Genomic DNA, 16,712 nt, shown 5'->3' with positions numbered 1-16,712 from the left:
TTTTTTCTGTATGGAAGATTTATCTTGAGAATAAGAGTGTACACAGCTTCTGCTTTGTTGCTTCCATTTTCCAGATTCTCCATAACTTTAAATTGATGGATTAAGGTAAAATAATGAATGCACAGAATAAGGAAATAAGGAAACCTTTCAGAGTGACACTAAGATACAACACACCATAATGGTACCCAGAAAAATGTTGTAACTGACAAGACAAAGCAGATTACATGGAAGGACGTTTCTGTGTCAACATGAGATGAGATGCAGTGTGTACAGAAGTATTGATATTGGTCGCTAGTGGTAACTGTGCCTAATATTTTGTCAGAGTTGATTGTTTAAATTGTATATTTATATCTATATTATTTCAGTGTGCTTTTTAGGAATGTTAAATGACATACAACCTGTGTTTAACTTCTTTCATGAAATGATTATAGTTTACTGCTAGTTCATCTGATGGTAGCCGTCGTTGGAACACTAAGCATATCTTGATGTATTTATATTAGAGGTAAGATTGAGATACTGTCCGCTGTTCATCAACCCATTGTATCTCCTGTGAAGACACCCATGTCTGTGTGAATACAGGAACTATTCAAGTTGTGAAAAGGACATTCTAAAAAGGGGTTGATAGTATAGTTCCTCATCTGTTGGAAAAGTTCTTTAGGGTGGAGTGAGCAATCCTGTTATTGTAAATGTTACCATAGTAAATTGTTTTCTTCCTTACCCACTTAAATAATTTGTAATATTTCTTTGAATAAAAAAGAAAGCATATTTTTCAGGAGCTTAATTTATTAATGTAGTTTAAAGAATTTTGTCAGGGGTCATATTCTGCAAGGGTAGTAATGACAGTTACTTAATAATTCCATCATTGAAAACATGGAAAGAATCAGTCCTGTAATTCTGTCAATTGCCACTTCAGTATAATAATCAGAATTGTACCAGAGACTAATTCTTACACCAACCCTTCACAAAACTCAGTTGTAATTTGAGATGCACATACACCCAGGTTTAAGTTTTATAAATGGATTATTTGAATCCAGATGTAATGTGAGGCAAGGTCTATGTACGGTCGGTGTAACTCTTTTTCTTTCAACAAGTTTATTCATTTCAGTCATGTTCAATTCCATAATCTGGGATTACGAACCATGTGAAAAACAGAAATGCCAGTTCCATAAATGTAGTTAAAGTCTACGGCTAAACAATTCTGATGATGATTGCCATGATTCCACAATTCAAGTGTCTTTTTCACAATAACATTAAACAGAATTCCATTAATGTTAATAAATTCCTTTTCTATTTGAAGATAAAAGCTGATAAAAGAGGAAGTGCCTGAGGAACAAGCTCCCCTGCTGTGATGCTGAAGCTGATATTCTGAATTTTTTTCAGGAAAGTGCCTTATAAGATCCTTGAATAACTTAGCTACTGGCAACCAAACAAGCTAGATAGGTCCAAGGCTCTCACTCGTGCCCTTTCTTATGTTCTTAATGCAGCAAACTAAATTTGACTTTTAAACAGGTAAAAAATTACATTTACACAAGATAACGATTCTCATCACTCAAAAGTGTGACAGTGATTTGATGTTTTCATTTCACATTAAAGTGAAATAGAAGTGAAATAGTAGTATTTAATACTTAAAAAATACTGACAAAAATTACAGCGATACAAAATTTAAGGCTTCAAGACAGAGCTAGTTAGAGCTAGACAGAGCTAGTTAGTTTTCATCCTCGGTTACATCTTCAAGATCCTCGTCTTCTTCATCCTCCTCATCCTCTACTAGTCTTTTCCGCTGGCTAATTGGGGTCGGTGTCTGCAAATAAAACAGACAAGTGGTTAATGTTTATACAGAACCCAGATAATGGCAGTTACTGAAAGCAGTTAAAAGAGGTACAAGGCCAATGCTGATAAGGCACTGAAGAAACTTAACAGGTACAGTATTTTGATTTCCTTTGTATGAAAAAACTGGATAAACTGATATTGGTAGCAGGAGTGTAAAAATGCCACGTGAACCAACCAGAATTTGTAAGCTTTAGGACAGTAGGCACACCTTGAACTTCTACACCTCAAATCCCTAGTTTATAAATGACCTCTGATAAGATGGATCCCTTATTTGCAATAATCTCTAGCAAGAGTTATGTTTGGTTTTGTTTAAATTTAGATAATATTCATTTGCTATGAGCATTGCAAAACAATTCTGAGTAGATGCCTTAAACATCTTGGGCAAGAAATGCATCATAAGAAAACATGTCCAGGGGGGATTAGGAGGTGGGCTACTACAGCGCTTGTTTACAGTTCTGCTGTGTACTATACATCTTAAGGCCAGTCTAAATGTGACTGAGCATACAAGTTGGCATTGCAAACATTAAAGAAATGCAAGATGACGGAGAACTAACAAAGAATAGGTGGTAAGAAAGTTCACGTGATTAATTTGTATTGAAGCAAGGAGAACTGTTAAACTGTTTTGGTAATGTTACAAGAAAGTGTTGCACCAGTGAACAAAATGAGAGGTGAGAGCACAGACTTCTAAAGGCAAAACAACATTCTTCAGCTCATTAAACATTCAAAGAAAGAATGATTCTGTTTATCAGAGCATGTAACCTGCAATCAAAAGCCTGGCACAGTTGCAGAGAGACCTGGAAACGGATCTAATGATTTGGTTTAGAAAGAAAGAATAATAATTTAGCTAATGTGTCCAAGAAACACAAGCCAGTCAAGATGGCTTTTTACTAATTACAATTTTTTTTTACAAAAAAACTGCCTTAGTTTAAAAAAAAATTTTGTACATCGACATGTAGGATAATTCAAATTGCATGAGATCCCATGTTATCCCAACTTTCCAAACACAATTTGGGAAACCAATACCAATTGATCTTTTCCTAAAATATCTACAGATTAGTAGATGAACAAAATTAGTATTGAAAATATGAGTGAAAGGTGTTTTTAAATACCAGAATTACCATATATGTTAAAGTATATGTTAAATGTTAAAGTATAAACCACAAGTCACTCAAGCTGATTTAAGGCATATTTACAGTTACAAGAAAACATTTTATAAATATATGTTCCAAGGTTTTTTAAGGCAACTAGCAGGTCCTTTTAAGCAAAGACAAACTGGCAATAGATTATAATAATTCTGATGTCATGCAAAGCTCATTTACTAGGTTCTAGAATTTCCTGTTCACTTTATAGAGATTATACACTAAAGAAAGAACTTGGTTTACCTAAATCAATAACTACTAAATTTAACAAATGGATAAGTAATTGTACATTTTTTGTAAAGAGACCTGATTCCAACACTCAGTCAAATTAGATATTTAAATCTTAAGATACTGCGCTATGAATCTATATTAACATACTGTAGCTAGCAACTAACTTGATCAGCTTTTCCTTTTATTGAGTGTTTTCACATTTGCATAGCCCACTAAATAAGAAGCCTGTATTAACTAGCTAAAACTAAAACTGGACCAAGGCTTAAGCTGAATTGGTTTGAAGATTGTATATTGTTTCTGTTTTCACTACAGTTTGGCTATTACGATGATGTCCCCCCTTAGGGCATACTGGGACCATTTAAACCCAAATTAATTGGCCTACTTTAACAGCGTGATAAAAGCTTACTTAATGCTAAACATCTCTGCAAGCTCTTACCTGCAATGTCCCTGACTTAGTCTTTGTTGACCCAGTCCGGCTCAGTGATGTTTTGGAATTAGCACGGACTATTTCTAAGCGAGACTGGTAGTCTGGTGGGCGCAGAGAACTCCTGAAAACCTGACAAAAAAGTATGAGGTACTATACTCTTGCAAAATAACATGACTACATCTAAGCTGAAGAGAGGTGTAAGGTTTAGGCATATATGCTTTCTTTAGAAACATTTAACTAAAAAGGCTTTGGGGCAAATAAAGTTTACTTTGCATGGAGCAGGAAAGAGAGTAATGAAATAGCATACCAGTGCAAATAATGTGGACCTATTCTAGTCAAAAATAATCCACTGCATGAATGTCAAATAATCTTTCTGTAGAGACATTGCTATACTGATACCTTCCAAACCAAAGCAAACATTATTCCAAAGGAAGTCATTGTGGCTTCCCCTTTTTAGTACAATTAAATGTAAACCTACATCCTATTACTTCCAAGTATTCATTTCACTAACTCTCTATCTCAGTGAACTCTGGTAAACACCACCACCAATTTACAGCAAAGTATACATGCAGATTAGTTCATTACACACAAGTTCCAGTCACTGTCAAATTCTGTGCTTACTAATAAAACCACAGTGTTAGGAATTTAAGAATCATGTTTAATTAGAGAATTCTTCCAAATCAGTTGATTTAACTCATTTTAAGCTAAATAGATCTCTCTCCCTTCCTGTGACGCACAGCTGGCTCGGTCACACCAGGGCCAGAGAATTGCTAGCCTACAGTTCCTACAGTGTTGTGATGTCAGTGAGAGACATTGGCCCTAATCCTACTGTATGTCAAGAGAGCTTGCACCAGGTCAAATGATAAGCATCTCAGCTGAGATGTAAAGGGAAATTGTGTATCAAGGATAATTAGTAATCCTATTATTTTTTTAATTTAAAAAAGTCTCATCATTTATGGTTACCAATTAGGTAACTAAGAAGCAGGAAGAAATACAAATTTAACTTGAGTACATTTGTTCCTTGAACAACACTTGTCCTTTTTTATTCAATGACAGTGGTTTCAGATTGTATTGTACATGAAATAACGTTAAGTATATTTTGTGTCCACATTGTGTTACAATTTAAGAATCAATTAAAAGAAATATATGAACACATAACCCTTCTTTACCTAGAAGATTGTATGAAACAAACTACTTGGTCATGTTGTAGAGCCAAATACCTTGGGTTCTTCTTAAGAAATGACTGGATGAGAGACCCTTGGATTAATTACTACTGCTAACAAGCCAGACGGGCCAAATTGCATCCTCTAGTTTTTAACTGTTCTTATGTTTTCTGTTTATTGTAAAAAAGTCACAAGCTCTACTGATATAAATGGATTGACACTTCCCTTGCGTGCCCAACAGACCAGCTTCACACATTTGTGTACTGTAATAGATATTCTAAAGGAGTTCTTATGTGCTTATCTCTTCACATTATCTAACTACAATCAATTTTTGAAGACCTTCCATTCAAATGATACATCTTGACAGAAACTATGTCACAAAATGCAGCTGGAGCCATCAGCATTATTTAAGCTTGAGCTGGGAAATACTATATTTTATTTACAATTCCCCACCTTCATGTGGGAATAAAACTCATTAAAACTTAAAACATGCAAGCCATTCATGAATTATACTTTAATAAATAATAGTAAATTATTTAAAAACAATTATATGCACAAATGTTTCATCAGAAAAATCCTGTAACTGGAAAATGTGATGACATACTCAATCTTTTCTTAAAGAAACAAAACTGAAATGTCTGCTACTGTGAATAGTGACAAGTACATTGACATTAATATAAATTCACAAGGTAACTGAATTTTTAATCACAATAAACTACAATTTTTACATTGCCTTTACTTCAGAAAACTTCCTACCACAAATCATCGGAAAAACCACTATCTACAGAAAAATATTGCAATTATGAAAAATAATTATATTTATATAATTCAAATAATAAAAGTCTTTTTCAGCATCCTACAGATCAGTATTTAGAGTTGATAAATTATCTGTTGTGAGTTATATGAAAAAGATGCCAAACAAGAAGTAATATTTTAAATCTATTGTGTCAAAAGCAGAAATCACCCCCAAATCATGTAAGTGGTACCCTACACCTTCTCGTACCTGTAACTATGAAATTAAATGCACCAGGTTCTGTCACCCAGCTGTCCCAGAGCACCCAGTAGGTAGCATTGAGTGACACCAGATTTCTATCATATATGTCAGAACTCACCTCGAGATCTTCTTCCTCATCCACATTCTGTATGTGCTGGAAGGCAGTAGTGTAAACTTCCAAAGCCTTAGCATGGAATGTCATTTCAATAGTCACAAATTCACCAAATATTTTCTGCAAAAAAAGACATCACACATAACTTAAAAGAATGTTTCTGCTATGTTGATATATATATAGTGCGGTCACCCTGCTTTGTATGTGGTTTTATCATAACTGACTGAGGGACTTTAAGGACATGGGTGTATACAGCGTAAACCACTATTATAACACACAGTGGCCAGTCTCCAAATAGTTGAACAATTTTGTGTTCTCAAACTTATTTGGGTTTGCCATACTAAAGGGATACACGAGGAATACTCATGGAATCAACCATTTTTTAGTTTTTGAATTTCTGCTGACATTTAACTTATTTCACCCACAACAGGTGTTCACTTTGAGCATTCATGTTTTGATTTAAAATATTTACTTTAAAAAGCTGATTTCCTTTGTATTTTGACACTTCACTGAAAGGGGGTGAATTCTTTCACAAGGCAATGTACAAACCAAAACCTCACCAAATTAAAATGCATTAATTTACATTTAGAACTGACGAGAGGGTCTCTGTGCACTTTGTACACACCTTTTCTGCTGTAGCTGCAGTATTTTACAAGGAGCACATACAGAACTGGCTTGAACTGGAACTGGAACAGAAAAACGCTGGACACAAGGGCCACTATGTAATTCTATACTGTGTTCTATAGGAATGCTGTGCTACGAAACTAAGAACCAATTGTGTTAAAAGAAGTGATCTTTGGCAAACAGGGAAGAGGAAGATGTGTGTGATCCTGGAACACTCAATCTGATCAGCACAGGGAAGTGTGACAGATAACAGAGATTTATTTCTGGACTGTTCTAGTTTAATTATTTTGAGAAAAATACACTGAGCATCTCTGTGGGTTTTCATTCCCATGCGCATGAAATAAAAACGTATTTTAACTTCTGAGACGAACTCCTGACTTTCTTTTAATTGGAAGCAGGAAAAAATTATCTAACTGAAACTAAGCTATTTTGTCATATATTTTCTATTTTGCCCCATGTTAACATACAATCAGGCAAAGCGACCAACTACAGAAATCCAAAAGCAGCAGACACAAGATATGAGCCGTGCAGACCTTGATGTCCCTTATTTTTTGCTTTTCAAATTCATCGATGGTTTCCTCCAGCTGTCGTGTTGTGCGAGTAGCATCCATCGTTGCTCTCTGGAGTTCACTCTCAGCCTGTTTAACATTAAAAAATGAAGTAAATATTGTTTATATACAGTACGCTTGCTTTTTGGAGTAACCAAAGTGTTAGGTTGCATGTTTGGCATACACACGAGACCGGGGCCACAGTCTAAGACTACCTGTGGGAACTGCAGGGGGTGTGAATGATGGTTTCGAGTTCACTACACATACAGAAAAAATTATTCAGGCAGGTTGAACAATTAACCTGTCATCAGTTCCTGCCAGGACAAGACCTCTCTGAAGTAGGTTTTGTTTATAATATTAATAATAACGTGCCTGAACAGTATGGTGTAAAATTCTTCTACTTATGTAGGTGTGCCTTGGCATGGAAAAGGTTGAAAAACACTGCTCTAAAGACATCTCTCTTGATCAAATCTGTTTTACTCTGGGGTTACATTAAGAAATTTGCCTACACCAAGACACCATGCAAAGCGTTTTAGAGTACTCATACATTTCTAATTTTCACTTTCAGCTAAAAGTATTAAAAGACATAGAACTGCCACTATTAATTTCATTAGGTGTCCATTTATAACCTTCCAGGTTGTGGCCCACCTTGCTCCCCCACCCCAACCACTATCCCAGCTCCCCCCACGGACCTGTACTGGAAAAAACAATTTAGAAAATGGATTAATCTTATTCGATGTACAATGCAAATCAAGAAAAATAAGCACCACCTACTGAAACTGGACTAGTACTGAGGCTGGCATTTCACATGTCAAGTTTGTTTTTTTTTATATTTCCTTTAGCATTGTTTTATTGCCATTCTATTAAGATGAACACATATGATAGATATCACCACACATCACCATACAGACAACTGAAGACGTGATTCTTCCAACACCAACCTGAGACTGAGCTTTAGTTAAGGTAAAACAACTCAAATAATCAAATGTTTAGATATTCTGTATATTCAGTGTGCAGGAGATATAACTAGAAACTTTGATGAACAAAATGAAGGATACAATAATCTGTCGATCTGAGGGACTACGCTGTCTCATTCTTTCCAGCTGTTGCATTTGTTTGGCTTCTCGATTCCTGGCACTCTGAGTTGTTTTGAGATCGTCCTGTGAAACACAAGTGAGAAATACAGACAAGATACGATATAGGACATGCTGATATCCTGCTGTCCGTTAACCAGACTCTAGAAAAGAGCAAAGCCAGAGTGCAATGTGACATTTCCCTCATATGGGCTTTCAGTGTATTCTAAAACACTATTTTGCTGATGTTCACTATACAGTAAATACCTGCAAACTGTACTGAACACAACTTGGAACTGAAAGAGGTCATGCTGTATTTTTACTGGGATTTTTCCATTTCTGATGTATCTTTTTTGGACCTCTCTGCTTACCCTTTTGAGTTTTACAAGCGTTCCATAGCATTTCAAAGGCTCTATTACTTTAGCTTCGAGTCTTTCTACCTGCAAAAGAAAAATAATGAAACATTTGGACAAGGAGTCTGAGCAAAGTAAGTTGAATTTCTTAATAAATAAGAAGACTTAGCAATTTTATTTATTTTGTTTTAATAATACCTTTCAAAAAAAGACAAATTTCTTGTTTGTCTGCAGAAGGACACATAATGCATTACTTAAATGCATTTTATTCACTGCATGTTATACGAGTACAAACAAATGCAGGTGATATTTTTTTAGCACTTTTATTCCCTGGTTCAATTTTTCACATGTTATTTCCAAACGTTGCTATTACTTTCATCAGGAGAAGCAGCTAAATGTCTTTTCCATGCTACTTCATGATATTTCTGTATTATTTTTACAAGGTAAACTCACCTCACTTAAACAGTTTCAGTACATCACATTCATTACCACAATTTAAAAACACATTAAACTCCATACCTCTGCTTGACGATAATCCTGAATTTTGGCAAGCTGGTCAGCAAAATTTTTCAAACCATTCTTTAGGTTTGGAGTCTCAGTGTCAGCATAAAGGCTCACTTCTCTAACTAGGAGGTCTGCCTTGTCCCGCAATCGAGCAGTCTTGCGTACATAGGCAGCAAACAGCTGGCACAGCTCCCCAAAGTGCTTCTCAACATTTGTGATACTCTCCTGAATCTGCCTTGTCTGATTATCCCTGCAAAACAGAGGCACAGTGTCTCCCAGGGGTTTGGTGCAGTCTCTCTGCTACCCGTTATGCTTCCTAAATTCAAATGCTATCAGCACACCTGTCTACAGAAAATGCAAACACACAAAAAAATGCATCCTCACACATCTTCCTAAAACCATTGCAAAGCTGGTCCTTAAAAAATTATATAGTACTTCTGCTTTAGTTCTCACTGAACTAAATCCAATAACCACACTCTTTGGAGCAATATTCAGAAACATTCTAACCTCTGAAGTCTGCTATTGATTTCACAGTTTTGTGGACCAAGGATGCACATTATCCTTTCTATTTTGTCTTATTTTCACAATACTTTATACATACAAAGTAGGAATTGCTTGCATTTGTAGAACACTTTCTTTGCCAGCAGAATGAAGAAGGACCCCTAACAGGAAATCCACCACAGCAACACCCCACCCTTCTGGGTGACACAACCAAGTCTCACTACACAGCGCGTCAGGTGGAGACATGACCTTAGAATTTACTTAGGGCGTAAACGAAAGAGTGTTGACACCCCTTACTCTTTCAAACAGTCATGGTGGGATCATTAATCAGCAGATAGTCAGGATGTCCTGTAGCACAACGTCCCCTGCTACCACGCTGTGGCAATGGTTTGGAATTATGGTCCAGAGGCAGGAGAGCCTCCCACATGTTAACCAACACCTACATTTTTTCTCTTTTTTTGTGTATTCCTTACATATTACAGTTCCTTACACTTATATACTGTAGCACTTTTCTGGACTCTCCACTCAAAGCACTTTACAGGTAATGTACACTCCCCTCCACCACCAATGTGAAGACCCCACCTGGATGATGCGACAGCAGCCATAGTGCACCAGCTCACCACACACCAGTTATCAGTGGGGATGTGAACAGAGTGATGAAGCCTGTTCTTACGTGGGGGATTATTAGGAGGCCATGATTGGTATACCAATCATACAACAGGAAAAATTGGCTAGAAAAAAAAGTGAACATTGTTTTGCATGCCTGCAAAACTCTGTGTGATCTGCTGCATACTAGGAAAGTATTTTAGAAAGTAACACAAATGATTGCACTTCTTTTTACATGAGAAAGGTCTGCTTGCTGCTGTAGAAAAATACACTAAATAAAAAAAAACCTCCAAAAATTATTCTCTTTCTCCAGAAATCACTTCTTGAAACCTGCTTCCAGCCAACTTTATTGAAAATAAGTTAAATAATTTTGAAAACCTACCACAAACCTGTATTAGGTACAGTCCATTTCATTTGAGAGCTTTTCCTGTAATACGTAGGTTACATATCCAATCAATACCTTGGTCAAAACGTTTTATTAGACAATTGAGGCAGTTTAGGAAACCCAAATGACATGGGATTTTGGCATTAAGAGTAATGTTAGCAGTCTATAATAACAAACAGAGGCTTCCTCTGAGAGAACTGCGATGTTAAAAAATTCTCAACTCCAAACAGACACAGAATAAAAAACTTTATATCAGATTCTGCTTAAGCTAACTGAACAATTTTCCTGGGTAACAGTAATATGTGATCAGGACTGAAATGATTTTTTTCGTATAGTATCAGAAGCTTCCAGAGAGTAACACACAATCTGTTGTTTGACCATTAGCACTGATATCGAAAGGCGTCGTAACGCCAATCCTCAACTCCATTTTAAAATAGATTAGATTTTCTCCACCTTTTCCTCTATGCTGTACAGATTAAATTCTATACATAAACTGCGTAATTCAAAATAGCACCAGAATTTTTCAATTCTAAGTTTACACGGATTTTGAAATATATATCATGACTTTGATTTAAAAAGCACGCTCCGTACTGCTTAGATGTTTATCTTCAGAAGTCGTAGAACTTTATGCTGTAATAACATGTTAATCGAGGTCTGAAAACTGAAGTTTAAAACATAGATGCATATAGCTACTAAACTATCTGCTGTATCTGGTTTGATCGAAATTTCTTCGATTGCAGCAATATCTCGGCGTGTCAAGACCAAAACATCCCCCGTTACACAAAACTTCGTAATGTGACTCCACATCAACATCTGTTTTACAGGCATCCATGATAACTGCAGCAAAAAAGGCCTACTTCTGCATCCTCGACATTTCTTCAGCAACTAACTCCGGCTAGGAGCGGAAAAAAATCTTTCTCTGCACTCTTAAGAGACGGTTAAAGATCTCACGCTTACCTGGCCCTTGCATCAGGAGTGCGACTCATGATTCTTGCTGTTTTGACCAGAGCACCAATGCAAAAGCATCACAGAATAATGAAGACCTCTCTTACTCGCACACCGATATTGGTATATTATTTATCACCTTCCTCCCCAGAACATCATAGACCTGCACGCCGTTTCCATGGAGTTGAGTTGATGACGACTGTGACGTATCGGTCAATTACTTCCGGGACGCGGAGGGAAAAAAAGAGGGAAGAGGTATTACACGTTTATTTGTTAAACGCAGTAAATTTGTCTAAAATGCAAACACAGCAAAGTGGGATCCAAAACTACCAAAGATGGTTTAGGAAAGAAATGACAACACCTCAGTGAGAAAATGACGAATTAAAGAATCAGTACAGTATTAGTATAAAAAAGGCATAAATAAAATAGGTAACTGTATTTAAATCATAAGGTACTAAAGTATTACACCACATATTTTTTTTCTTAAAGCACGGGTTTTCTTATTTTCTAATGACCGAAGCGTCCCTCCGAGTAGTTACAGACACGTTAACCTAACAAACGTAATAAATTCAGTATTTCAACATAAAACATGATCAATTTTGGCAATCCAGAGCGGCATTTTTAAAGTCACTGAGCATAGGGAATTAGGATTTTACGTTTTGCGTGTAAAGTGCACCGAATTGTCCTTTTGTAGTACATCCGCGTTTTGTTAATGGCTAAAAATTTTGTTTACTGTAATTAATGGGAATCTACAGCCACTTTTTTTTTTAATTTCAAAGGCATGAATGTCACCAGCTGCCATATCTGCTTCTGTGCAACTTGATTTTATTCCAAAACCTTTAATTATCATGGGTAATCTTCCATTGAAAAAGGGTGGGGGGAATTTTCTACTGAAACAGATTGCCAGTGTAAACCAACGCAAATGTATTAAGCAGCATGGAATAGACTTGAGGTTTGGTTTTTATTTCCTCACGTACTTCACAAATAGCTACTGTTTTCCTAAGCAAGAATAATGTTCTTGCCTTCTCTCGCCTTTGGTGTTTGCCTTGCTTTCGTACTTTCTAGCTCAGACCATTCATCAACCTCCTACTTCTATCTCTATGCCCGTTAGTAATATTCAACATTGTGCATAGCTCTCTGCAGAAGATACAGTACTTGTTTATTTTTATTAGTAGAAAATGACTCCCAGTCCCTACCTCAACTGCCAAATGTTTTTTTTTCGATGAATTTGCATTGTCGCCACAAAGTTTTACACTTCAGATACCTTCGTATTGAGATTTACTATTCTTTACATGCCATTGTAGCAGACAGCTTTAATAACAATGAGATGCTGACTTGAACAGATGGACTCATTTTCCCAAGTCTCTTTAAGTTCATATCTCTATAATAAAAATGAATGTGTTTCCTGGCTTTATTTTTTTTTGTTGCTTGATTCCTCTCTCTCCTCATGGTCAACGGCTAGAGTAATGTAATTTCGAATTTCAACATTTATTTTGTAAGGGAATGGATCTATGTATTAAATTTTCTGCTGTGAGAAGTCATTAGGAAGCCGGTTGTTGCCAGATTTTCTATTTTGTTTCCACGTTTTGTCTTGTATTCATTGTCTCTTTGATTTAACCTTGACTTTCCTGTAACTTGGCATCCACTGGAAAAAAAGTTTGGTCTCAGCATATAGATTTAACACATCCACATATTTATGAAGTTAATTACGATATGGTGTTCAGTAGAGTATCACGAGCTAGAAAGCAATAGTCCAAATGGTTTAATAAATCAATAAATCAATAAAAGAAAATCTAAGGAGAAAGAGAGCACTTAATAAAATTAACAAAAACAATCCAATTAGAGATGAGTATCTTGGACTTGAAGCTAAGAAAATAATATTGCAGTGGATACTATAATAAATAATTAACGTTTCAGTACTACAACAACTATAACTAATATTTTTCAGTACTACAACAACAGTCCCCAGGATAATAGTGGGAAGCTATCAGACAATGAAAGTAAAATTGCTGAGGTACAAAAGAAGTATTTGATTCAGGTATTCAAAAGGAACAACATGCCTTAAACTGAGCAAGCACAAAGTGCTATAACATTAGGCATGGGTGTTACAGTTAACTACAGTGAATCTATAATACATACAGTATTCAGGGCTGGATGGTATTCTAACAGTTCTACTAATGGAAGAGAGATGTTATTCATAGGACTTTAAGTAAACTTTTGCAACAGTCACTCAAAGCAGGAGTAACTGGAAAATTGCTAATGCAGTGCCCATCAATAAAAAGGGTGAGAAAGCTGAGTCAGGTAATTACAGCCAAGTAACCTTAATTTTATTATATGTTAGGGTAAGTAAATGATAATTAAAAATAAATTAGAGAATTTTCTATATGGACATAGGATCCTAAGGAATAGTCAACATGGATTAATTTTTAACTATCTTGATTGAATTTAAAATAGGAAGGTCAATTAGGACGAAGCTATTAGCAGAGCACCATGTGGATCTGTATTACAATTACACCTATTCCTAATTTATATCAGGACTTTAGCAAAGTTTGCAGACAGTACTAAAATAGGAAGGTGAGCAAATACTATAGATGCTACAAAGAAAATGAGAAAACCTTTAGACCTCAAAACTGGGCAGACACCTGGCAGGTTATGTTTGACTGTAGACAAGGGCAGAATTTTTCATGCAGCTAACAAAAACATACATTCTAGACACAAAATAGAAAGCAGCGAGCTTCCTTATTTACCAATGCGCTACAAAGACTGAGCAAAACATCTCTTGATTTAAATTGAACACTCTGCACTTCAGTATGTCCTGCAGCATTCAGTTTGCATTTTTATTGTTTCCCTACATTTTGATGATGAAGAAATGGTACCTGTATAAATACCTTGGTTCCTTTCATGTGTAGCCTCATTTACAGTATTATGTACACTATATACTCTGTAGCCAATACTGAATTAAACCCAGGACTCCAACACTGCAATGCTAGCCACTGCATCACCATGCCGCTGACTGAAGTTCAGTATACAACTAAGCTAAATTGACTTAATTCAGAATTGAAATATGGATGTGTGGCTTATTTGATAATGTTTTTTTATCAGCCCTATACAACTTCTTGCATTAGGAATTTATCTTTTCACAGACCCCAGCTTTTTTTCTCCATGGAGACACAGACAGGGAGAGAAGCCTGGGGTCAGAGCACAGGGTCAGCCATTGTACAGCACCCCTGGAGCAGTTGGGGTGAAGGGCCTTGCTCAGGGGCCCAACAGAATAGGATTCCTCTGCCAGCCACTGGATTTGAACCGGCAACCTTCCAGTCACAGGCCCAGATCCACCGCTCCACTCTATTTCACCTTAGCAAAGCTTTGCTGCTATTTCTGCCATGCACTGGGGAGGTTAGAGTGAAAGGGGGTGATTAAGAAGGGTTATAATAAAGATTTGTTGCTGAAATCCATGAATGCCCAGCACATTCTAGTCACTAATCACGTTTTTCTTCTACAGTGGCTAAAATCCTTTTCTTGCACATTTACACCACAGTGAACAGTCTGCAGAAGAATAAAATACGAACATTTAAAATGTTCATTGCTTACTATATCTTTCATAAAGGAAAACCAAAGGAATCCATAGTTTTCTTCATTTTCCTGTACAGACTCTCCTGGTTTGGCAGCCAAAATTATGAAATACAAATGAGTTCTATTACAATTAGATTTTATAGAACTTATTTACATTCAGGTAGCTATATACAAATCGATGAGCAGTACAACCAAACCTCCAGCAATATAAAATATTCAGACATAATGTTACACTTGCCAGCTGTGATTAAGCAAATGATGTTTAAGTGTTTTTCAAATACATTAACACTGTACTTCAATTATTAAACTGTATTCAAATAAAGATAGAAGTAAACTATAAAATACAGATTGTGTTTTTAAAGTTGAAAATAACAGCTGTTACACATTGCAATCTTTATACTCAAAGCAAACCAAAGAATTACTGAGAAGCAAGAATACTGTAAATTGCCTGAACAAAAATAACTATGCTGAAAAATCTAAAACATGTACTTACACTTCTAATGCAGCTGGGGGCAGGTTTGTACTATTTTTGTAAAAATCAAACTTTTTCGTCAGGCTTGTTGTCTACGAGTATACTACTGTTTACTGTGGTATAACAAATGCCTCAATAACATCTTAACATATTGTCAGTTCCAAATACTGCAACACACATAGTGTTATAAATACTGCAAAGTTTGAAAAACGAATCTTTCGACTTAAAAAAGAAAGTAGGGGGTCTGTATATTTTCCTGCAAAATGAAGGTGTTTAGTTTTGAAGCACATCATTTGCAGTTATTTCTAGAATTTATATTCCTAGAAATTACATTTACAATATGCAAAGTGCCAAATCTTAAACATAGATTTACTGTTAAAAAGAGTTTATATAGACAATCTACTGTTTGTTCAATAAACAGAAAGGACGATATTAAAAAAAGCTAAAAAAGCTGTTCAAAATTAATATCTCAATACCTGAGAATGTTTTCACTATACAGTATTTAATGTACATTTAAATTCTCCAGTTTCACACAAGACTTTTTTTAAACCACAATAGCTGAAGTTCTGTAGAAGCTTATTAGTGCCACAAAGAAAGAATGTCTCATGCATTTAAACAAGAAACATTTTGTGTTTATATAAGGTAGTTTGGCTTTTCAATGAGAAATGTATTGCATCAAAATGAAACACATTTTGTAAAAAACATCTTGAAAACATTCTTACATTTAAACAATTTCTGTGGAAATCATATTGCTGTAATTGCTTTTATATACTTGCGCGCTGTAGTGTGTTCTCCTTATAAAGGTTTAAATAACTGGTCAGTTTCTTAAATGACTCTTTTAGCTTGTCTTTTAAGGACTGTTTTCTTTTCTGTTTGTTAGAAAAAAAGACATTACAAGTTTATACCTTCATGCAGGTAGCTTTTTCAGTGGATGATTATGATTTTTTTTATTAAATCTTTTAGTTAACCAGATGGGGCAATTGAGATAGAATTCCTGTTGATAGTGATAAGCTGGAGAGTATCCATTAATACAGAAGGCTGCTAGAGGATTTGGAAGCAGATCTTACTCAAGGCCCCAACAGCACTGTTCCACCTGGGATTTCAGCATCCAGACCCTCTGTCCAGAGTGCCAAGCCCTGCCTGCTACTCCACACTGCTGGATAGTTTTTCTCTTACTAATAACTGTCGAATGCAAATGACATAAGACATTCTAAGCCAAGCTGTTTCTCGAG

At 35.8% G+C, this 16,712-nt stretch overlaps 1 protein-coding gene across 2 annotated transcripts; it reads right to left on the bottom strand.

The window, feature by feature from the left end:
- Window positions 1-763: 763 nt before the first annotated feature.
- On the bottom strand, window positions 764-11,609 carry cibar1 (CBY1 interacting BAR domain containing 1). 2 transcript variants are annotated; one of them, XM_069194803.1, is made up of 9 exons: window positions 11,448-11,605; window positions 9,014-9,248; window positions 8,513-8,581; window positions 8,127-8,228; window positions 7,971-8,015; window positions 7,054-7,158; window positions 5,903-6,016; window positions 3,637-3,756; window positions 764-1,801 (listed from the first exon to the last, which is right to left on the bottom strand). In XM_069194803.1, exons 1-9 carry the CDS (start codon window positions 11,474-11,476, stop codon window positions 1,706-1,708), a joined length of 915 nt encoding a protein of 304 aa, XP_069050904.1. In that variant the 5' UTR covers window positions 11,477-11,605; the 3' UTR covers window positions 764-1,705. The 2 variants fall into 2 exon arrangements, with proteins under 2 accessions (XP_069050904.1, XP_069050905.1); XM_069194804.1 differs by lacking the exon at window positions 3,637-3,756 and having other exon boundaries at window positions 11,448-11,609.
- Window positions 11,610-16,712: the final 5,103 nt, after the last annotated feature.

This window comes from Lepisosteus oculatus, chromosome 10, assembly GCF_040954835.1.
Source record: "Lepisosteus oculatus isolate fLepOcu1 chromosome 10, fLepOcu1.hap2, whole genome shotgun sequence".
In the NCBI taxonomy this organism is placed as follows: Eukaryota; Metazoa; Chordata; class Actinopteri; order Semionotiformes; family Lepisosteidae; genus Lepisosteus; species Lepisosteus oculatus.
The sequence above is the reverse complement of the archived record's forward strand: the minus strand, read 5'-3'. Positions and strand labels throughout refer to the sequence as shown.